Source organism: Propithecus coquereli, unplaced genomic scaffold (genome assembly GCF_000956105.1).
Source record: "Propithecus coquereli isolate 6110/MARCELLA unplaced genomic scaffold, Pcoq_1.0 Scaffold11, whole genome shotgun sequence".
Taxonomy (NCBI): domain Eukaryota; kingdom Metazoa; phylum Chordata; class Mammalia; order Primates; family Indriidae; genus Propithecus; species Propithecus coquereli.
In genome coordinates, this window is record NW_012134969.1 from 7592377 (window position 1) to 7616247 (window position 23871).

The following is a 23871-nucleotide window of genomic DNA, read 5'->3' on the forward strand; positions in this document are numbered from 1 at the left end:
AAACAACTCCAAAGGGTTCAAGGAAGCAATATCAAATGCAATTCAATGACATTTTTCCATGGGAGACAGGGTACCGATGAAGTAGCTTTCTAAGTTTGCTTCTTTTTATTGTCTTTAACATCACAAGAAAGTCTAGAAAATTATCTATATACGTCGATTCAGGGTAAGTAAAATGCTCCTCAATATCCTTTCTGTTTCTTATCTCAACATCCTAAAAAACAAAACAAAAACAGGTTTAAAAAGGAGGAGTGTTTAGAGTATAGCACTCAAGGTGAAATATTTTCATACGATATTGGAAAAGACAAACTCCAACCCTTGTAGGTAGCTCATGTGACGACCTGATTTGGGAGAAATCAATGTTTATCTACAATTGATCTCTTGGCTCTCTTTTCAGTAAAGTTCTTCCTCAGGTGGCCGTTCTCCAGGTGAACACAATGGGGGACTCACCAACTCTTGGAGGAAATCTTGAGGACAAAAATCTGAAATTTAACAATCTGACTAGGAGACTCCACTCTTGATGCTATTTGTAGCTGAACGTTAACCAAAGTCTAATCCTTTGCTGTCCAGCCCACGATTCCTCTCTTCTATTGGAAATTGGATCCCAGTGGAAGCGTCCGCAACCCTCACTTCTTCATCCCTTTCATCAAAACCACTGGGATCAGAGTGATTGACGCACTATTGACCTTGAAGATTCGACTGCTCCCAGGCACTTGGGCTGGAGTTTCCTGTGACTTTTGTCCTAGTGGGAACCATGCCCTTGATTTAGAAAGAGTATTGGTCTGGGTAGGCTATGGATCATGGACACAGTCCATACTGGGTTGCAGTGAAGTGAAGGAGCCAAAGTGGGAAAGTCAGGCGCTGGGCCCTGTTGTACATGTGACATCCCTTAACTCCTAACATTTTCTGTCCCACAGCTTCATGCTATCAATATATAGGGCTCCCATTTTTGTGGTAATGTATTTTATGTGATGTTTGAAACCACTGCTTACTGTGTCTTTCTCCAATGTTGGATATTTCCAATTTCTAATTTCAGAGTAAAACATTTTTTTAGGTTAGGTTTTGGCCTACATTTGAGAAGGAAGTAAGGAGGGTAACCTATGACGACAAGGATCAAGAGATTCCAGTTTTATGGAAACTGGTTTTATTTTATTGGATTGGGATTGCCAATAGGCTGGTTTTGCAGAGCCATGACTTTTCCATGAAAGACATCCAACAGAACTTTCCACATTAACAGCGATAGAGGGTCTGGGGTAGGGCATAGGTGATCTTTGCTGGGGAATGCTCTTAAAGCTGTTTAGAGGCCTCAGAGGGTCTCTTCTTTAGAACAGTTTCTGTTTTCCCAATAATTTGCTGTTTCGGTGGCTTGGCTGTCACCTGTGTGCCTGTCAGTATGGCCATTGGGTCTTGCTTTTCCTTCCAAAGTCCCCACTCCCCACCCCGCTGTGTGCATCAGCAATGGTATACAGCAATGGTATACATCAATAATGGTATACAAGAGCAATGGTATACAGCAATGATATACAGCAATGGTATACAGATATAGCCGGCCCTCTGCATCTGAGGGTTCCACATCTGCAGATTCAACCCTCCAGAAATTAAAAATATTTTGGGGGAAAAACCCCAAAATAACAATAAGAAATAATACATATTAAAAAAACCAATACAGTATAACAACTATTTACATAACATGTACATTATATTAGGTATTACAAGTAATCTAGAGATGATTGAAGTATACGGGATTTGTGTGTAGGTTATATGCAAATACTACACCATTGTATATAAGGGGCTTGAGCAGCTTCGGGTTTTGATATGCACAGGGGATCCTGGAACTGATTCTCTGTGGATGCTGAGGGAACAACTGTACTGGTAAGTGTTTAACAACTGGACTTCTCAGGGGAGAACGCCCTGTCTTGTAGCACTGGCTAATTTCCATGGTGTAAATATTCCTACCAAGGCTAATTTCAAGCTATCACCATGACATCACTAAATGTGGATTTGGAAGATGTTTTTGTAGCATGTCATTATATAAAATGTTCACCATACAGATAGATAGATGTCAGTACCTCAGGAGCATAGAAAGTACAGAGTAGTGAAATAATTAGGAAGTCATGAGTTTTGAGTATTTATCACCTTTGCTTTAAATATAATTTAATTGTAAACTTATATAATTTAATTTTTTATGCTGGCTATACTATATTAATAATCAGCTCACAAAACTCCTGAAAAATTAACAACTGGAATACAAGCCAGCCCTAGTATACCACGGATCTTGGACTGGGAAAAGATGGAGAAAAGGAGAAATGAAAGGCCATATTGAGTATGAAAGTACTAGAAGACCTCTCTGTCGTTCAGACTTTATGATTGAGTCCTTCTGAGTCTTGGGTTTATAAGACATGGACCCAAGAAATGACATGGCTGATGTTGGTCAGAAGCCTGGATGTTGGAGTCAGACATGCCAGGTTCCAGGCTCAGCTCTGCCATTTGCTGGCTGGGTGACCTTAAGCAAGGTGTCTTACCTCTCTTAGCTTATGTTTCTCACCTGAAACGTAACATGGGCACAATAAAGATGACCTGCTTCATAAAGTTCTTATGGGGATTACGTGGGATATTATACACTAAGTACTTAGCCCACTGGGTCATATAGTAAAGTCAATAAATGATATCCAAGAGTACTATTAGGATTACTATCCTGATCCATTTCTGAAATGTCCACAGTAGCCTCAGAGGTGATGGGGTCTATTCCAGGTAAACTTTCATGCAGATACCATTGCTAAAGGTCATCTTCTTTGCATGGTATGACCTCCATCTCGACATCCACCATTTGTGTAGGCTCAGCCTTAAGGAGAGGAAAGCCCCTTTCTCCACACCTGACAAAATCATTCTGGCCAATGCCTGAAGTTCAAATACTGGTAACCTGAGTTTGTTTTTTTTTTTCCCCACTATTAGGTGCTACTGTCTCTCTAGGCCTTTTTATAAAATGCAAATTCTCTTTAGAGAGTGAGTCATGAGGTCTAGCACCTTGGTGTGAATGTGGCAACCAAGTTCCAGGGCTCTGCCAGGGATTCCTGGGAATCCTAAGCTGAGAAGCCTGGGGGTGGGCAAGGGACACAGACAGAGCAGGGGACCTTGGACCACCTGCTTCTGGGCTGGCTGACTAGCTGTTCAAGCCGAGGCATCTCTAAAAGCAAATCCACTCTAGTCATTCTCCCCCAGCTCCCACAACTATCTCAGGTCCAAGACCCAGTTGATCTTTAGGCCCACAGTCTGCCGAGGAGGTGACAACACTGCTGAGTATTTTGGGTCTATCTTCCTATTTTGAGAACAGCAAGTTTGCAGTCGGTTGATTTGGGTTATGGTTGTGGTCCATCCACTTGATGTGTGACCTTGAGGAGATCATTTCCATGTCTTGGAACCTCTGTTTTTTTTTAGCATATTGAGGATACTGATGAGGATTAACCTGAGACTCAAATAAGAGAGCCCTTTGGGGACCATGAAACTCAAACACACGGTTTGGTGTTACCATTTTCTATTTCCCGTTCATTATTAGTTTGCACCTTTTCCTTTAATTCTTCATCTGTAGACATGGAGAGAAAGGCCTTCTTGGGAGCACCATAGATGGAAGATAATAACACATTTTCAATTCTTTATTATAAAGGTGTCTAAGAACCAACACACAAGTGGGTTCGCTTATTCCTGGGATCACTTATTCCTCATAAAGTCTCCTGTGCAATGAAAATAACCTGTAGTCATTCCCAGTTTGGCTTAGGTGCTTGGCACAACAAGGAGGCAAAGGTGATGTTTGCAGGAGCCCTAAGGCCCTGCGAATATTAATTATATTCTTGTTGAAGTTTTCCTTATCTGAGGCATTTGTGATGCTACACAAATGCTTTTAAAATGGTAAAGTATTAGAAACCAGGGAAGCAGCTGTGGCTTCTGAAGGTATTAATATCAGACTTACCACCCAGGGGGTCTCAGGTTCAGAGGAAGGGTCTGGGGAGCAAGAAAGCCCGTCTCTCCCAGCACTAACCAGTCAGTTTCAGGTTGTTCCTGGTTCCTGGGCCACCCATGTGATTTGAGGGTGTAGCTGGTGCCCTCGTAGGATGTTGGATAGCTGAAAGAGTGAGCAGGGTACAGCCCTTTCCTTGAGATTACAGAGCCTGACATTTGATCAGTCTGTGACACAATGTTTATTGCCCCTCTCTTGGCTCAAGGGCCCGGCCATGACTGTATGATCAGAGGGGCTGTGTTATTAAATCTTCTATCAACTGGCACCTCCTTTCTGGTGCTTGGGGTGTAGGTTGGCAGCAAAAATGGCTGGAGAATTACTCAGTTGCTGGGGGAAGGGTGTTGTATTTCAGGATCAATTATTTTTGGTGGAGAAAAGATTGCTGATGTCCAGGCAGGGCAATCTGCCTGCAACTAAGCGCTCTCTTGGAGGCCTGCCAGGACCCAGCGAGGGGCTGAGGTGAGTGAATGGGGCCCAGAGAGCAGTGTCTGGTTGGCAAAAGGCCCAATCAGCACTAGTGCGCATGTGCATGGGTTGTGGGGACGGGTGCCACACTTCTGCAGTGTCTGGACAGCGGCCAGAGGGAGGGACAAACACAACAGAAGGGAGGGAGAAGAGATCCTGCTGGGAAGGCTAGCAGGCGCCCAGCTTAGAACAGGAAAGACAGAGTTGACTAAACATGCTTGCTTTCTCCAAATACACAAGAGATTTTTATAAGGGATATTGATGAATTGTTCTGACAACCAAACCAGAGAAAGCAGCCTACGTAGAGGCGATATGGATTTCCGTTGCTTTTTCATTCACACAGCAACAGGGTGTGTTGCTTGGTAATGCTTATAATATGTGCCGGATGCCGCCCTCGGAGCATTTTGGAAAGTGAGGAAAGGAAAGGGAACCTCCCCGGTTTGGGACAAGGGGCCAGCCCTTCAGGCCAGAGGTCCTGGGTGCGACCCTCTGAGTTCTTGGTGTTTGACGCTGAGCCTCAGTTCCGCTCTACGAAGCATCGAGAGCACAGTGGGGCCTTTGCATGACACAAAAGGCCTCCACCTTAGTAAGAGGTTAATGGATTTTATTAGTTGCTCATAAGAACTCTTTGAGGAGGGAATGCCTTCTCGGAGGTGAGAGACTAATTGCATGTTGTCTTTTTTGGTTGCTTTTCTTCCCCCCACCCCATTTCACCCAGCCTCACTATGTGTTCAACAGAGGGCAAAGGGGTTTTCAAGAAAGCACCAAAAACCTGAGAACTTTGATTCCAGAGCAGGAAAAGATGGCCCAGCCTGGGAACAAGGCAAGGAAAGCCCGTCCAAAGAGGATCTGTCCACCTTCCCAAGCCCCAGGAACAATCAACCTGGGGACCCATCCCATGACGGCTCCTCCATCCCAGGTCCCCACCCTGCGGGGAGGCACCATGTTCTCATGCCCAGGTGGCTTAGCTTTGACTCTGAGGTTCCCGGGAAGGTGTCAGTGTTGTGTCTGGTTGGTCTGAAATATGATCCCTGTCCCCAACCTGCTGCCTGCACACACTTCACATTTAGCTCACTCTGAGATGGACTGAAAAGAGAAGGAAGAAATGATTCACCCGCTAGGTCTCCTTTCAACCCCAACAGTCTGCTTCACGGTCTTGGTGGCTTTTGCTCATTTTGGAAGCGGTGGAGAAAGGAATGGGGGTGGCGGCAAAGAACTATTCTGATTGAATCTCACAAACTTTCTAAAAACGATACCAACAAAACAGGACAAACATCACACCAAGAGCTTGAATCACAGAAGGTTTACATAATATAGTGCCCATGGTAGACAAACACTAAATACCAAAAAGTACCTGAGACCAAAACAAGGAAGAAAGGAAAGAAGCAAGGAGAAGAATAAAAAGGAGTCTGGAGTCCCGGCCTTCGGAGGTCCCAGGCACAGGGAGAGCTCCTCGGTGGGTGGCTGTGGCCAGCGTCCGGTGGCTCCCGGCCTCACATCTCGGCTTCGGAGGAGCGGACCTCCGTGGTGGTGATGGCGATTCCGATGGCAAGGCTGCCGTTGTCGGAGAAGAGCTGGGCCAGCGAGGTGTTGAGGACAAGGCAGTCCCCGTCGGTAATCACCGAGTCCACGCACTCCAGGACAGACCGGGGGGTGGCCTCCCATTTGAGACGCCGATGGTTTCTGTTGAGCTCCAGGCGATAGGTGAAGGAGTCGGCCTGGGTGGGGGTCCCGATCAACATCATGGTGGCAAAGAACTGGGGGTGCCCTTCGTGCCTCTCCTGTTTCCTCAGCACCAGCAGGAAGTGGTGGCCGAGGCAGGAGTGCACGATGATCCAATCGGCCGGCGCGGGGAGGTGCATGTCCGTGGCCAGGAAGACTATCTCAGCTCCCTGAAGGATGTCGACCCTGTGGATCTGCCGCAGGTGGGGCACCACCACCTCCAGGTGGCCTTCCCACTGGCAGGAGAACAAGGGGCACGTGCACACGCAGGGCGTCACCGGGGCGGCGTGCAGCCCCGCCTCCTGGTGGTGAAGGTGGTGGGGGCGCGCGTGGGGGCGGAGGTGGTGGTGGTGGCGCTGGTGGCAGCAGTGGTGGGTGAGATGGTGAGGGTGGAAACTGCCTTGCTCTGCGGTGCTCTGGGCGACGGCGCGGCGGCTGGACACATACTGCAAGGAAAGAGAAGAACGTCAGTGGGGACAAGGCCCGTCTCTCTTTCCGGCCATGACTCCCCCGGTGTTGGAAATGTTACAAGCGGACTCTCCAGCGCAGGTTGAGAGAGGTTCATTTCTTCAAAACAACAAGGGACAGGGTGGGCCCCCTCGGTGGCGGCTGTTGAGATTTTGAAAACTTAGTTCAAGAAAATACGGTATTTATGCCTTTCTGATTCCTTAATAAGATACACAAGCAAATAGGCAGCTTCCCCCCTCCAATGGCATGCATTATGATGGCCATCAATCATAAGGATCAAAGAAATCTTTTTTGTTGTTTTTTGCTTTTTTGATACTGTTGATATTTCTGCATAGGCAATGGAGGTCAGTGGATTTTTTTTTCTATTTTGTCATTGTTGTTATTTTTAGATCAATATGTTGGTTATGCCCGTTTGTCCTGCCAGTGCTGCCAGGGATCATGCTGTCCCGGGCACCCTTCTCCTGGGTCCTAAGGTAACTGGCGGGATGCAGAGCCGATGGCGTGCAGTTGGATGACAGTCCTAGGGAGAGAACCCACCTGTGACTCCTGAGACTTTGCCCCACCAGGCACACATCTACCCTGTTTCTGTCTCTCTGCTCCACAGCAGCTGCCCAGGGGCTCACCACCCAGGCAGCCCCCACCTTGAGAATGTCCTGACACGTGTCCTCATAGTAGTGTGCCCACCAATGCCCTCAAAAACACCGGCAGCTGTGATGGCACCTTCTGATTAGGTATCTACAAACATTTATTGAGCACCTGCTATGGCCATGCCCTGTAGGCTTTAGGGATACAGCTGTGAGCAAAATAGACACTGTGTCTCTGGGTTGTGGGTGGTACAGACATTAACATGCCTGTAATGAATTACAGTTTTGACAAAGGTCCTCCGTGTGACATGAGCACTGTGATTCACATCTTTCAGTTGAAGAAAGAGGCTTCGATAATAACGTGCCGAGGTTGCGAAGCTGGTAAGTGAAAGACTGGGATTCATTTTCATGCCTCCTGACTCTGAGCACAGAGGCACCCCCTATCCCAGGTTATGCCCGCCCTCAGCTCCCTCCTCCGCACTCTGAGTTCTTTTCCTTAATTAGCCTGAGTGATCCAGGCTGTGCAGTGGAGGCGGCAGCTCTGCAGTGAGCTCCAGGCATGAGGCCCTCACCTCGCAGCCATCTCCTAGGCTGTCCCCAGGTAGACAGTGTCCCTGCTGCCCTAGCCCTCCAAACACTTTCTGGACTTCAGGTGACTTTGGGCACTGGCCTCCTCACCGTGCTTCAGGCCATTCCCAAAGTACAGAGGATGGGGGTGAAGGTCACTCGCTACCGTTGCTGCCAGAGTTTCTGTTTCCCCTTGCTGCTCACTGTGGCTAACAGCGAAGGCCCAGCTCTCGTCCCTTACTTTAGGGCCTGCAGGACACATACACACATGCATGAACACACACACGTACACACATGTACTCCATGTACACACATGTACTCTCACCATCATGCACACCATATACGTGCATGTACATGCATGCAAACACACATGCACAATCATGACATAGACATGCAAATCACCCCCACTCCCCTCCCCAACACACAGTGAACTGAGATGGTCACCCTAGTGGTGGAGGTGACCTGGAGGCAGGTGGGGCCAGACCAGCTCTGCTTTGGGGCTGTGTGCTCCACCTGACAGTTTCTGTATTCTCCCCTGGAAGTGTGAGCCACAGGGTCCTTCCAACAGCTCCTGCCCTGCCCTGGGGAGGCAGCCACAGGGCAGCCTGTTGTCATCCATCCTGACACTCCCCAAGGGGGAGAGTGTGCCTTCAGCTATGAAAGAACAGGCTGTGTTCCAGAATCCTGCTAGTGACGAGTCAGACTGGCCCTTTGGTGTTAAATATGGGAAAGGAGCTAACTAGGATATGGCATCTACTAAATTTTAGGCACTATGGAAAGTAGGGGGTTTTTTTTGGATAATTATTTCATTTAATTTTTCACAGAAAAGATCAATTTCCTTATTTTTTTAAAAATAAGATTAAATCTGGCTTTGTCCCTGCCTGCCTGCTGGTGGCATGTACCATTTAGTCATTGGGTCAGGGGGTGGTTCTTCTAGCCTCTGGGATGGTGCAGGAAGCCCAGGGCTCACACCCTCCACCAGCCAGGCTCAAGAGCCCTTCCAGAGATCCTGCCAGCTGTCTGCAGGCCAGTCAGGCGTCAGTCTCCTCTGCTAAGCCAGGAAGACCTGGTCTTTGGCTCTCGTGGAAAACCCCAAATACTGTCCCACTCCCAGTCTGTGAGAAGTCCCCTTTTTCACGGAGTCTTTGCAGCAACCACGAGAGGAACATATGATGCTTGTCTTACAGATGAACAAACTGAGACACAGAGAGAATGAGACACCCGCCCAGAGGCACACAGCTCACAAGGGATGCAGCTGGGGATGGAGCACAGATCAGCTAAAGCTGACACAGATCTCAGCCTGGGAAGACCACAGGCTGAATGTCAAAAGACTCTGGTCTGTTTCCCTGTTTATTTTGTCCAGCAGCCTTGATCGAGGTAGTGTTCTCATTGGCAAAATATTTATATCAAGGGGATGCGAGAGGATCAGATGAAATAATGCCTGGAAAATGGTGTTAAAAACTTTATCAAGTGTTACATCAAGATAATATTTCCATTTGGATGTGGTTTTGGGTGAAGGCTTTCGGCAACCTTCCACCTCGGTCTGTGCTTGCCTGTCTCCGTCCTGGTCACCTGACTTTCACACATGAGCAGCAACCTGGGCTGAGCACAGCATACAAGCCCGGAGAACCCAGCCCCTCCTTTGGTCTGGGGCCTACTGCCCCAGTACTGACTTGTGAGGACAGAAAATCCTAAAATTCCCATCTCAGAAATGGCCTCTGCGCTGATTCCTCTCCACGTGCCCTTCCCCACGTCCATTTTCCATCTTCTCTATCCGGGTCTGTGCAGCTAATGTCAGAGACAGGAAGCAGAGCAGGGAGGGAGCAGGGGAGAAATGCTCCCTCCAATCTCTGCCCGCACCTTGCATTGGCTATGCCCAGCCAGAAACTTACTTAGCAAAGGGAGCCCAGGAATCGCATTTAGCAAGCGTCGGTTCCCTTTGGCAGCAGTCCCAGATCAGGCAGAAAGGTGAAGAGGGACTGCCCATCTGCGTGCAAACGTTTCCATCCCCCCCATGTGACGCTGCTGATCTGAACAGGCTGAACCTCCTAGGCTGAGCTTTGATGTGTCTTCAGGCAGAGGGAGAGAGATTCATGCCCAAGTTCATTAAGCCACTCGACACAAGTGCATACACCACCTCTCATGTGCAGGGAGCTGAGAATACTGAACAGAACGAGCTCCTTGTCCCTATCTCGCTAGCTCATTATGATCACATATATTATAATACAGTGCAAAAAACGCAGTACACACTAGGGGCTCTGAGGAGACAACGTAAGGGAGGTAGCTATTCTAGCCGGTGTGAGGCGACATTTACCCTGGGTGAAGTGTGAAGGCTGAATTCTCTAGCAAAACAGGCAAAAGGCTGGCCAGCAGGGAGAACAGCAGGTTCGAAGGTGCCAGGTATACAAGAGAATGAGATGTTTAAGAAGTGACAAGAAGTTCCAAGTGGCTGATTGACAGAGAATCTGGTGGAGACGGAGAGGAGATGTCGGGCCACATTGCCAAGGCCTCGTAAGCCAAGCTGAGGCTCTGAAATGGCACCCCGCGCACAGTGGAGATCAGCAGGAAGACCCAAGAGACTCGGCAGCAGGCTTTAGGGAGCTCCCGTGGGCAGCACCAGAACCCCAAGCCCACCAGCAGAGCCTGCTCTGAGCTGGCGCTCAGAACCGGGGCAGCAGCAAGTCCCCACCCTCGTCCGACCAGTGGATCCAAGCAACAGTCCTTTCACCTAGACGCTCCCGTGGCTTCCTTTTGGCTTCATCTTCCACTGGCCTTTTTGTTTTTTAATTGCTGCTGCATTACAAAGCAGCCAAGGGTGTAATCCAAAGAGACTGAAGTGAATAACTATGCAAATAGAGCGGGACATTATACACTCATCGAGACCTGTGCACTTGCTGTTCCCGGGGAAGGCGCTCAGAATAAATGCAGCCTTAATTCTTCCTTTCTTCCTGCTCCATCTTCTGATGCAAAATATGTTTCGTTTAAATGATCCTTGGATGAGCGAGGTCACGAGAGAAGGGAGTCTTTTAATTGGCAAAATGCTAATCGTTTTGGAAAATGAATTCCAATCTTCCCATCTAATACAGAGGATGTGTGAGTAATTACTTTCCTTCACTAAACTGTTAATGCAACATTAGTGATTACACTAATTAAAACTAATGAACTCTTACAGACTGATAAACCCTTCAGTCAGCGGACGCCTTCCTTCCATTGGCTGTGTTTAACTCCCCATTTGGAAGAGAGATCTAGAATTAACCTTTAGAATAAGGCGCAGAATTGGGTTTAGCAATGTTAGGCTTTATAGGCTGGGCATAATTCTTTCCCCAAGCGTTAGTGAGGCCACTTCCACTGAGGGGGTAATTGAATTTAAGAATGCATTCTTTAATTTGATCAGCCACACTCCCAAGGCAGCTAATGGCTATCCCTCCAAATCCTGGCTCCGGAAGGGGAAAGCCGCCCTGAGAACATCACACGACCCCTTCCCCGGCATCCGCTCGCTGTGGTCGCTGACAGGATCGCCTTTCCCTTCCACTTGCTTCCAGGAACCTGCCCCGCATTTCAGCTGAAAGAGGATTTTACACCCAGTTTTAAATGGCAGGCACTTGCTCTGCGTTGGCTCATGCCCTATGTGTGAGTATGAACTGACTGAGGTTTTTAGCCCTGGGTGAAGAGGGGAAGGCAGCCATGCTACCAATGCATTCCGCCCAAAGCAAGAAAGGGTAGGTTGGGGGTGGAGGGCAGGCAAACATTTCAGGGCAGGTATCAGAGTATTGCGATAAGGTCGAGGCCTGAACTAAGCTGGCAGAATAACTGTGAGTGCTCCAGGTCCCATGTTCCATAGTGTTGAAAGACTCTCTCTGTTGGGGAAGGGCAGTCAAGACTGAAGCTGACTGTCGTCCGTTCCATTTTTCTGGGGGTGCCTTGGCTCTCCCTGTCCCTTCCTCAAAACCTAGCGGGACTGTGCATGTGCACACCAAACCCTCAAACAGTTGAGAAATAAGTTAAACTGAGATGGAAAACAACAATGAGGCTTTTTTCACCTGGAGATAGGAACATCTTAATTAGAAAATGTATCACATGCCTCTTTCCTCCCACACCCGATATAGTTCTTGGTTATCCTTGCTACGTAGATGGACGAGGTTTTCATGTAGACAGCATGAACATGTCTGCAATTTCCTTTAAAATACTTTAGTACAGACAATGTGATAGAAACATATATATTTTTAAACTATACCGTAGGGCCTGTCGATTCCTGAGTTATGAATTTACACTTCAAGGTGATCATCTAATATTTTATTAGAAACGGCCACACCCCAGGGATAACGACTACAATTGGTTCATTAGTATCCGTATGGCTGGATCACACCAGACGCTGCTAATGAACACTTGCACAAAGGTTTCCAGTGGTGAAATTAGGACTTTGTTAATTAGCGTAATAGATGCTGGAAATGGGCTCTCATTGATGAAATTAGTGGTTTTCAAGCTGTGAAGATTGGTTCAAATAGTGCAGACAGACATCTCACTTTATGAATGGATCCTGAAAGCTTGTGCCCTAAATATTCTTGTGCCCAGCTACTGAGTCAGGACATCCGATGGTCTGATGCCATCTCTTAAGAATATTGGAATCTTGCCTCTGAAAGATAGCTGCATACAAAGTTTCTCTCCTGGTGATCAAAATTATGTAAATTGAGTGTGGAGTCATTGGTTAGTGCACACAAGAGGCTTGAGTCTTGAACTCGCCACGGCATTGATTAACTAGAAAAGAGGGTAATAGGTTATTATTTTGAAAAGAGAAAAATGACAACTTTGTTGGACAAAACTGTTGGAAACCAAGACCTATGGGTGCAAAATAATGAAAGCGGTCCATACAGATGTCCACACAGACACTGGTCCTCTGGTCTCAAAAACCTCCTGACCAAGCTGGTCCTCATACAAGTGCAGTTGCTGCTCGTGTGAGAGGCTGGGAAGAAATATGCAGATGACACCGTGAAAAGAAAAACTACATCTCTGAGATCCAAGGGCCCTTTAGTTCCTAGATCCTAGCCCTTGGCTGACCGGCGTTAGCTGACTGAGACATAAATATTCTCCTGTTTGTTGAGTGCCTTCTGGACGGGGACTCATTGTTCATGTATCCTCACTGCTAGCATGGTGCCCAGCATGCAATAGATGCCTGTCACGTATCTGTAGCACAAATCGATGTGTCAGTGACAGCTTCCTGTATGAGAATCACACTGGTTCTGTCCCTCGTATCATTCAGGTGTGGCAGCTATCATCCTACCTGTGCTGTCCGTTTGGGACAATTTGTTGCTGTAGGTCGGGGATGCCTCCTCCCTCCCTGACTTGTGAAGTAGCCATGTTGCAGGTAAGATCTGCCCTCACTACTTATTTTGACTTGGGATAAAAATCACTAATTGGTGGCCTTTTTTCCTCCGCTAGGCTGGAAGTCACTGAGAGCAGGGGTTATAATTAGCTTGCCCAGTGCCTAGTCCAGTGATTGGCAAATCCAGTCTGGCACATAGTAGATGCTCAGTAAGTACATGTTGCATGAATGAATGAATGAATGATTCATAAACAGAAGCCTGTTCTGGGCCATATCCATGAAAAGGCTGTTTGTCTTTAGTCAGAGGTTCTGTCCTCTACCCTTTCTTCTCAATTGCTATAGAAACGTGTGTGTGTGTGTGTGTGTGTGTGTGTGTGTCCAAGTGAGTCCACAGCCATGAGCTCACCAGGGAGGTGTCCTGGCAGCTCCCCATCCAGCACCCAACAGTGAAGGTTCACAGAAGCTGCGTTTGACCCTGACATGTGTCCAGCTGCCAGCAGGAGACGTACAATGAAAGCTTTGAGGAAGAAACTTCTCATGCCAGAGAGGTACTTTCTTTGATTTTACTTTTCACAGAGATTACTCGAAGCCTCAGGCATTCCCTTTTTCAATAGCAAATTGCTTCTCACAATTTCAGAAAGTCTACTGGGTCAGCCCAGGAGATCTGTCTGCCTCTTGAATTGCTCTAGACCCACTTTCCCCTCCTGCCGTCAGCAGGGCCCTCGACCTGACAAAAGGTGGACGGATGTCTTCTCCCTTCTTATCCCTTTTCTGTCAACAATCACCAGGAGGTAACTTCGATCTAGCCGTTCCCTTCCCATGAGATGAGGAGCTGATGGGTCATACCCACCCAGAACCCCAGAGTCCACCCGTCTAGACCACACTGCACCCAGTAGCTCTGAGTCAGCTTCCTGCAGCCCGTGCTATTGCTGGGATCCATCTTCCAGAAGGAAGACCATTAGACATGAGGCATGGCCAATGAGTGACTGTTCTGGGGGTATGAGCAGAGCTTCATGTGTGGGCTGGGGGTCCACTTGCCATTGCAAGAGACCCATCCAAGTAGTGGATGAAGCCAGGTTGGAAGCAAGTGAAACAGGTTTCTGGCTGAGAGCTGTGGCCACCCAGCTCATTCTGAAGGTAGAATTACTAAAGTAGGAGGGTAGAACATATTTTAAGAGTCTCATACCTTGATTTTTCCTCTTGAGTATTTAGATACACAGTATGTGGGCCTCCCTTTGTACTTCTGCCTCTAGCCTTGCCCATGTCAGGGGCGGGCCTGCAGTAAACCCCACATCAGAGCAAGGCTGCTCCATCTCTGCTCGCTCTTTGGCCCTGCCTTCCATCTGCAGGGTTTTCAGCACGCTAATCTAATGAGTCTTATGAATCTTATAGGTGCAAAATTTATTCTTAAAGGCAACTTTTTGTATAGTCAGACTTTAATATCCTCAATTGGCAAGCGAAACCCAGGGCCCGTGCAATCAGTTTAAAGGTTAAAATTTAATTACCAGAAGCTCCATTAACCATGAGCATCTCTGTAGGATGACTTTAGGACTGAGGGGGTGGCTGCAGGGAGGTGCACCGAGCCTGCTGGGCATGCCATGTCCAGAGATTTTCCAGCCAGTCTAGACAGCCTCCACCTGTGGGCAATAGTGTTGCTCAATATCAGAGGCTGCTGTGGCTGGAGTCAGTGCAGTAACCTTAGAAAGATGGCGGGTTGTGAGAAACGGTTACATCGACAAATGTAAACTTCAGAAGCAGATGTGTTAGCAGGTGATACATAGGCAGAGGTGTGACCTGGGTGATCTGAGTCAATCTGATGGCCCAAGGCCACATGCCATCCTGTTTCTCTGAGTTCTGAGACTAAGAAACCAAGAGACCCTTGTTGCCACAGGCAGTTAAGGATTGGTGTTTACGTGAACGGCATCTCGGTCACCCACATTCCTCGTGGCACAAAATCTGTGGTACGCCTTCAGTCACAGACCTGCTAAATCGGTGGGTCAGACAAAGTGAATGCTGCTTACAACTTCATGTCTCAGTTTTCTAGCCAGTCAGGCCAGTAGCCTGGCACAAGCCGACACTTTGTGCCCTTTTATCTCTGACCCAGGAATCTCATGTCTTCCACCAGCATCCGTGACACTGTGGCAGGCTGCAACTAGGGTACAATATGAGACCCTCACAGTTATAGTCAACACCTGATAGACATGAACATTATGTGATCAAAACACATGCACATGGATGTTGATAGCAGCGTTAATTCATAATAGCCAAAATTTAAAAACCACCTAAATGTCCTTCAAATGGATAAGTTATGATATAGTCACACAATGCAATACCATACAACTGTAACAAAAGAATGAACAATGGCTATGTGCAATAGCATAGATAAATCTCAAAAACATGTTGAATAAAAACAGCTAGTACAGAAGAATACGTATATAAGAATTCTATTTGTACAAAGTTCAAAAACATGCAAAACTGATCTATGGTGATAGAGGCTTCAACAGTGGTTATCTTTGTGTGGGAGCATATTGATTAGGTGGGACATGAGGGAGCCCCTAAGGGGCTGGAAATATTTTAACTCGATCTGGGTGGTGACTGTATAGATGTACCTATTTGTAAAAATCCACTGAAGTATACACTTAAGATTTGTGCTCTTCCCTGCATGCTATACATCAAAAAACCAAAGAGATAGAGAGAGAAAGAGAGAGAGAGAGAGATAGAGAAAGTGTGGGTGTGGGTGTCCATCACCTCCAAGTCACTGTTAAATGAGCCTATTTCACAAGGGGCTTAAGTAAGAATTCCTGGGAGGTCTTTTCTTTCATTTCTCGTATGCTTATTTATTCTGTCTGTTGATCTGGTTGCATCTGGTTGTTTGAGAGGCTACTAGCTAGGGGCACCGGAGGATGGGGAAGAGAGTCACTCCAGGGACAGGCCCAGGGAAAGTAAGAGTCCCAGGGCTTAGAAAAGCAGGGTCACGGCTGACATTCCCAGGGAGATGCAGGGCTGGAGACTCGGAGAATAAGGTGCTGAAGGTGTTCATGGCGGTGCCGGAATGGCACAGGCCTTGCCCTTTGGTCCTAGAGGCAGAAGGCTCCTCTCTGAGACTAGACATAGGGGCTGAGGACTGAAACTAGTGCCACAGCATGACTGCAGGGTCGGGGAGGCTCACCCTGCCTTTGGGTGACTGCCACACTGAAAAAGTGGCTCCTCCTCTCTCTGCACTGTGGCTCTCCTCACCCCACGCTGAGGGACAGCCATGGAGAGCTGCTGACAGCTCTAAGTAAATCCCCATAAGCGAGGTGGGGGCAGGTGTTTTATTGACTCTAAATCTTTGCCAGTAGCTGGGTACATATTTAATAAAAATCTCAGGCTTGGGGGGCAGGCCTGGGAAGGCAGAGGGAGAATTGCTGCCTCCCGGGCTTGAGAGGTTAGCAGTCTGGCCAGTCTGTAATAATTCATTCATCCAATATTCATCTCTGGGTTATTACAATCACCACGTGTCTCTAAGGAACAAGTTTATTAGTGTCCACTAAGATAATTACCCTAATCTACTTCAAGGAAATTCAAATTGTCTCAATGTATGTGTTTCTTTGCAGAATTCACCATGGCTACATTTCAACATCAGTCCTATTTTTTTTTTGAGACAGAGTCTCACTCTGTTGCCCAGGCTAGAGTGTCATGGCATCAGCCTAGCTCACAGCAACCTCAAACTCCTGGGCTCAAGCGATCCTCCTGCCTCAGCCTCCTGAGTAGCTGGGACTACAGGCATGCACCACTACGCCCGGCTAATTTTTTCTATCCATTTTTAGTTGTCCAGCTAATTTCTTTCTATTTTTAGTAGAGGAAAGGTCTCACTCTTGCTCAGGCTGGTCTCGAACTCCTGACCTCAAGCCATCCTCCCATCTTGGTCTCCCAAAGTGCTAGGTCCTATTTTGGTCACATTTCCCCTATTGGAGGGTGCTCACTTTCTATAATAATTGGTTCCGTACTCTCCAACTGGCCCAGGAGGAAGGAGATTAAGTCCGCAGTCTCTAGCTCAGCCTTCTTCCAGGCTACTATATCGTTCCAGCACAATGTCTGCGGCTTGGGTCACCTCTAGGTTGGGCTTACTTCCCATCTCTCTGCTATTCTCCGTGCTCTAGGGGATGTAGAAGGGAAGGCGCATGTGAAACTTCAACTGATCCAAAGCACTTGATTTTATGCCCTGCACTTGTGTACATCGCTCATAGTATCCATTACACTTTCACAAGCAGCAAAACTCTTCTTTCACTACTGTGCTGGGGCCTGGCTAGACCGGCAATCCTCAAACACTGTACAACATGCACAGATCATCTGGGCATCTGGTTAAAATGCAGACTCTGATTCAGCAGGTCGGGGCTGGGGCTGAGATCCAGCATTTCCAACCAGTCTCCAGGGACGTGAAAGCTGCTGGGTCACAGGCCACACTGTGAAGAGCGTGGCTAGACCCGCTCTCCCTTGGTCACTTACATCATGCTGGACATTCGTCCCTTTCCCCTCCCCAAAGCCCTAACATTCCTTTAGGAATCACACAGAAGGTTCTTAATGAAATCTCTGGTTCTGTAATGGCCTCCAAGTCCCTGTGAGTTCCATTGCTACCTTCACGATGGTGGTGATAGGACTGCCCTATTCTAAGGAGACAACAACCAGATCGTGAGTCACACAGAGTCCCCACGCACAGCTTGGTAGCACGGACTTCACTGGGGCCAGAGGAGAAGACGAGTAAGATGGAATTCTTAAGCAGAGAATGAGAACTTAGTTTATCTTCTTTCTTTTCACTGTATTTAAACTCATTTTTTAGAAGAGAGAGAGCTTAGCTTTAATTAATAAATTCTGCATTTTTTATGGCTACCCATAACTTCCTACTATTTAGTTTAATTGGGTTTTCATGCTCATAATTTAGAAGCAGCTTCCTCCTCTTAGTTTTAAATAGTAATACATACACAAATGAATATCATGCTTTTCGGCAGGATACATTGATTTCCATAGCGTTCTGCTGTTACACAGTGAATTAATCCAATCAATCAACTGTTCATTCAACAAACATAAATTCAGCATTTACTATGGATTATGGGAGGTGCTGGGGATAAAACAGTGAACAAATGTGGGCCCTATCCTCAGAGAGCTTACTTTTCTAGTAGGGGGAGGAAAGGCTTCCAGGGGTCAGGCAGGGATTTGTAGATTTGTAGGAGGATGGTCAAGATGGTATCCTGCCCAGTTTCTTGCAGAGGTCTGTTAAAATAATTAAACGGAAGGCCCAGACTGAGGTGGCTCTAATGCTCTGAATTCCCACATAAGCAAAATGAAACTTAAGCTCAGGCAATCACAGGCTGCCAACTGGCACTTAGTTAATTGTCTTGAGCCTCCCACTGGAATGGTCCAAATAAGGCAATTGCTCAAACTTGAACCAATCAAATTATGTCTTTGCTGCATTCACCTTATGAAAATTTTCCCTTCAGCCACCTAAAAAAACCTTCGGTTTGGAGCTACCTGATTCAGGAACCACTGTTTGTGCAAATAAATTCTTCAAAATTTTAATGTGCAAAAGTTTATCTATTAACTGATCTGAGTGCAAATTGTCCCTGTTTTTTTTTTTTTTTTTTTGCTTTCTTCTCTCTTAATGTTGAACCCAGTGGGAGAGGAAGGGAAGTTAAGAGGTGTCAACCTTGCACAATTGCCTTGGATGGCAGGCAAGGAAGGAGCTAGAATCCTTCTAAGTGGTTTTGGAAGCATTTGACTTATGCATAGATTGTGTCTAAAGGAAGGAGAGTTTGTAAGGACTTCACCCTTCTCCCCAACCCACTGCTGCCATTCTTCTGTGATTCTAATATCGGAGAACATTTTTGCTGGAAGACAAGTTGGTAAAGGCGCGAAAGCCTTTCTCCATAAAACACAGAACTGACAAGTCCTCCACCCTAGCTCTGCTGATGTACCAGCCTCATAACGAGTGGTCAGAATGAACCAGAGCCTCTGCCATTTCTCCCCACTACTAGAACTTACACTAGATGCCGGCCAAGCACTCAACAATAATTCCCTGGCTAATCTTCACAAGTCTTTATTGAGAGGCCTCAGGAGGAAATTTAAATTTCCCTGTGTTGGCTAAGAAAGGGAACTGAGGCACAGAGACCTAAACCCAATGGGGGCTGATGGGCGGGGGCAGGGGCTCATGGCGAGAGAGGCATGTGGAGAACTGAGGTGTGCGCCCAGTTCTTCCACTCCTTACACAACCCAGGGCAGCTCCTTTCACTTCTCCAGACCTCAGTTTCCTTGACTGTCAAACGAGAATGATGGTACCTCCCTCCCTCCTGAATAATATGAGAAATGCATTAAAGTGTGTTTTAAATGGTGAGATCCATTTGGGAGAAAGGACTTAAATGGTGGAATTAATCTGCAAATCATAGAAGGGCACGCTTGAAACACAGAATGGGCCTGGTTGACACCTGCTGAGTGTCATTCTAAGCACATCACACGCATCACCTCACTTATTCCTCCTGTGGCCTCTGGAGGGGGACACCATTATCCCCAGCACTTTGCACCCAGGGACACTGGTGCACGGAATGGAGGAGGGTCTTTCTGAGGGCCTGGAGGTTATCGGTAGTGGAACTGGGTTTGGATTCTGGGGACTCTGGCTGCAGAGTGACGGCACAGAGCCCCAGGTTTCCTGTCCCTCTCCCTGCAAGCAGCCGACGCTCAGTTTCCCCCATGTGGGTTACCTGCAGCTCATATTTCATTCCATTCCAAGCTGACTTTTCCCTGCCACCCTGCTCAGCTCATTTAGTTGGCAGGGGAGCTCAGGGACTTAGAACTAATCCTAATATTAAGTAAAGAGCAAAGCATAATTAGGAAGATAAATCTTCTGGGGGGAAAATGTATATAGCATATTCCAAAGTCAAGCATGGGTGATTCTTCCCATCTTCTAGATGATCTACCTCCCTGTTCTTTTTCTAGCACAGATAACTATGAGTTCATGGCAGATTGTTTTAAACTTAATTTTTTTCTGATTAGGAGATAATGTAGTCTCGTCACCAAAATTTTAGAAAATTCCACATAGTTTAAAGAAGAGAGTAGAAAAGTCTCAGAATGCCAACCATCCTGATAGGACTCACTGTTAACATTTTGGTGCATACTTTTCTCCATGCCTTTTTCAACATAAATGCCTAAATATTGCACGTATAGTCTCATAAGCTGTGTTTTCCGCTTGATAGCTTGTGGAACAATACGTGTCAAAAAATGTAGATGAACACCGTCGTTTTTAGTGGCTCCATTGGCCTTAGAGGAACTCACGGAGAACGCATATGGATGGGCTATAATTGGTTTTATTCAAACTTGGCTAAGAAAGACACAATCGCTGCATGCATCTAATCATTTATTTGTTCATTGATTCAGCAAACCTGCCAGCAATCAAGGATAAAAAGAAAAATAAGATTTCGTTCAGATCCTTGAAGAATTTGCTGTCTTTGCTCAGAGTTGCTGCATCAATTTCTTTCCAGCCCAATCTCACCGACCTCAGTTGCCCCCACCTGCCTTGTCCACACGGCCCAAGAAGCAGCCTGCTTTGTTGTTGGAAGCAGTCGGACCTTATTCACCGACCCTCCCCCACTCCCAATCCCTTCCTTTTTTTGCCTCTGGGTTTAACAGTGGCATAAAACTAATTTATAGCTCTTGCCAGGAAGAGGACAAATTTTCATCTCAGCCCGTCATGCGAAAAGCACTAGTACAAATGAATAATTGTTGACCCATGCTACCTATTAGAGATTGTGCTTGGGTCACCTCGTTTGTTGTTTTTACACAAGAAATTAAGGGCCCTGGTGAGGGCTTCCATGGGAACTGAATTGGTAATGAGATAGAACATCGTCTTTGTGGGTGACCTCTCCCGGCGCCATGTTCACGGGGGAGAGAGGGATGGAGGCCCCACTTCCACAACTAGCCCATGAGAAGGGCAGACTCTGTGTCCACTTTTGATTTTAGGCTCAGGGCCATTTTCCCCCGGGATCCTTATCCATAAGCCTATGCCGGTAAAGCAGCTAGAATGTGCTGGACGTTGTGTGACGCGTTGAGGGGAACATGGCTGTAGATTTGCTATTTTGGCCTCCAGGAGCTCACCAGCTCACCATACTCACCAGGTATATGTAAATCCATACACTTTTGCAGTGTGAGAGTGCATGGGGCTCACTGCCAAATGGCTGGAGTCATGGGAAAAGGCTTTTGTGGGGCACGGGGGCGGGGGGAGGGTGAAACTTGCTTTGGGCCAGAAACAATGGATGCAATCTGGGTTGTGCAGGGATGAGAGGAGAGCATTCCTGGAAGGTGGGGTACATCTTGAGCACAGGGAGAAGCTGGTCTTTTCATGGTCTGGTGAGGTCTCGGCAGAATAAGGAGAAATAAGGCTGGGTAGGAGCTTTGAAAGCAAGACTCGAGTGAGGAGGGTGGAAGGGGCTTTCACAACACTTTCAATTGGTTGCATATCCTGGATACGTGACCATGACGCAGAGGCTGTATTGAACATGATATGCCTTCCAGTATTCATGACTAAAAATTACAACGAAAATGTGTGTGCATAGGGCCTTTCCCACAGCTGGGGCTCAACATATATTTCATAACATGTTACATCATTTATTCTCATGCCATCTCTCTGGTCAAGAACTATTACCTGGAACCATCATTTTAGCATTTTCAAAAGTGCTTTCATTCCTAGCGTCTCATGTCATCTTTCACCTAGGGAAGGTCAAGTGCATTGGTTACACAGGCAATCACATTTGCAGGCTGATGTTCTGCAGGTTTACAGACATTGGTCTAGGCCAGCAGATGCTCAGGGAAGCGAGGCTGAGTTTTGTTGGAGATCTTGCCTGTCCGTGCTGATACCCTGGGGAACACAGGCAACAGGAGGGGAAAATGCCCTTCATAGAAATTGCGATATTACACGGGAAGTTTAACTCAAAAATTATTAAAGAGTAAAAGTTCAGGTTTTTTTGTTTTTTGGGTTGTGTGGTTTTTTTTTTTTTTTTTTTGCCAAAAGAGGATGAGAATTTGAAAAGATTGTAAGGAAACTCAATTTGTTTAGCATTTGGAATACCCTCAATTGATGTTTTACGTATAATATTATATAAAACCCTTTCGTTTCTGCTAGTAAAGGAAGTCAATAATCATGATGCCTTTTTAATAATCAACAGTGTATGTATGTGTGTTTGTGTGTGTGTGTTTAACTTATCCTTTCACCCTGGTTCCCTGAATTTGGCTTATAATACCTTTTATATATTTAAAATTCAGGTACTCTTTTCTATTCTGTTGTTTTAAATCAGTAGGAATTATATTTGGTTAGATAAGCTCAAACTTCCTCTGCTCTTCTGAAAAACAGAGTAATTGAGACTTTATACATCCCAAATTTTCTCTGCTCATCACAGCTTCTGAAGCTAAGAGCTAAATCCATATGCTGACCAAGAGCAGGAGTTCTGTTTTTTCCCCTCCTGGGCAAGGGTGGTGAGGTTATGGGGAGAGGTGGGGTGAGGCAGGGAAGGAACTGTTGAGTTACTCCTTCTTTTGGATTTTGGGGTGTGGTCCATGGGCAGAAAGAAGGGTGGGAAAAGCTTCCGGATTATTAGGAGAATTGTCAGCAGAGGTATTTATACCCTAGACTGGGAAACCACATTTGCTGTCACCAAGAGCCCAGCTCCTGTCTTGGGATAGGTAGTGGGGATACTTTGGGATAATGTAATACTCTAAAAAGAAAACAGAGGCCTTGGTGAGGTTTATGAAAGCCCCCAGCTAGCGCAAGATCTGCACTCAGCATGTTGGCATTGCAAATTAATATGCATTAGGTAAATTAAGGAAGGCAGAACGAGGAGTCTGCATCACAGCAACCATAGACTGTAAAGCCTACTTGCTAGGGTGCGGGCAGGAGTGCCTTCATCTTCTAAGCAGTTTGAAAGAAAGGGCTGCATTTTGTACAACTCTGTCTTGCTCAGGTCACTGGTGCATATACAGCAAGTGATCAAGTAGTACCTACTTATATGCCTAAAGCTGGAATATATGGATTTCATTTTATTTTTTCAATCATCAAACTTTATCAACCCTCTTCCACATGCCAAGAATCCTGATAGATCCTGGTGACAAAATGATATATAAGGTCTAGTATCTGTGCCCTAAAGAGTGTACAGTCTAGTGGGGGTTGGCTGGAAAATAGACAACTACAAGACTTGTGTGATATGTGCTATGATGGCAATAAGCCTGCAGGGCTCTGGGAACACAGTGGAGAGAACATGAGAGAAACAAGGCCAGGGAAGGTCTCATGGAGGAGGTGATAGCTGAGCTGGGCCTTGAAGGATGAATGAGGTTTATCTTGGCAAGGGGCAGGTTGTGGGGAGAAGGAAAGGACATTCAGGTAGACACAAAGCAAGGATGTGTACAATTCAGGAGCACTGGAAGCTACAAATAGTTCAGCAATCCTGGGAGGTCAAGGTGGTGAAGGTCAAGGGAGGTAGGAATGGTGAGAAATGACACAGAATAGGCCACTGAGCCACATGTGCTTTGCGAGGGGTTCTGAGCCTTGTCACAGAGGCTTTGATGGGCCACTCTAGGATTTTAAGTGGGGTGGGGATGAGGTTAACATAAACAAATTTCTTATAAAGCGTTTCCAGGTAGGTGGGGTGGGATAGGAAAGAAGGATATAAGGTTAGTAGCAATTTTATTATAAAATGCCTATTTTTATCCAATTACCTGCA

At 46.6% G+C, this 23871-nt stretch overlaps 1 protein-coding gene across 1 annotated transcript in view; it reads right to left on the minus strand.

The window, feature by feature from the left end:
* Positions 1 to 5967: 5967 nt before the first annotated feature.
* Positions 5968 to 23871, minus strand: part of SIAH3 (siah E3 ubiquitin protein ligase family member 3) — a 64810-nt gene continuing 46906 nt past the window's right edge. Inside the window, exon 2 of the mRNA XM_012648865.1 lies at positions 5968 to 6642. Coding sequence (XP_012504319.1) covers positions 5968 to 6642 — 675 coding nt within the window. The remainder of the gene's footprint in view (positions 6643 to 23871) is intronic.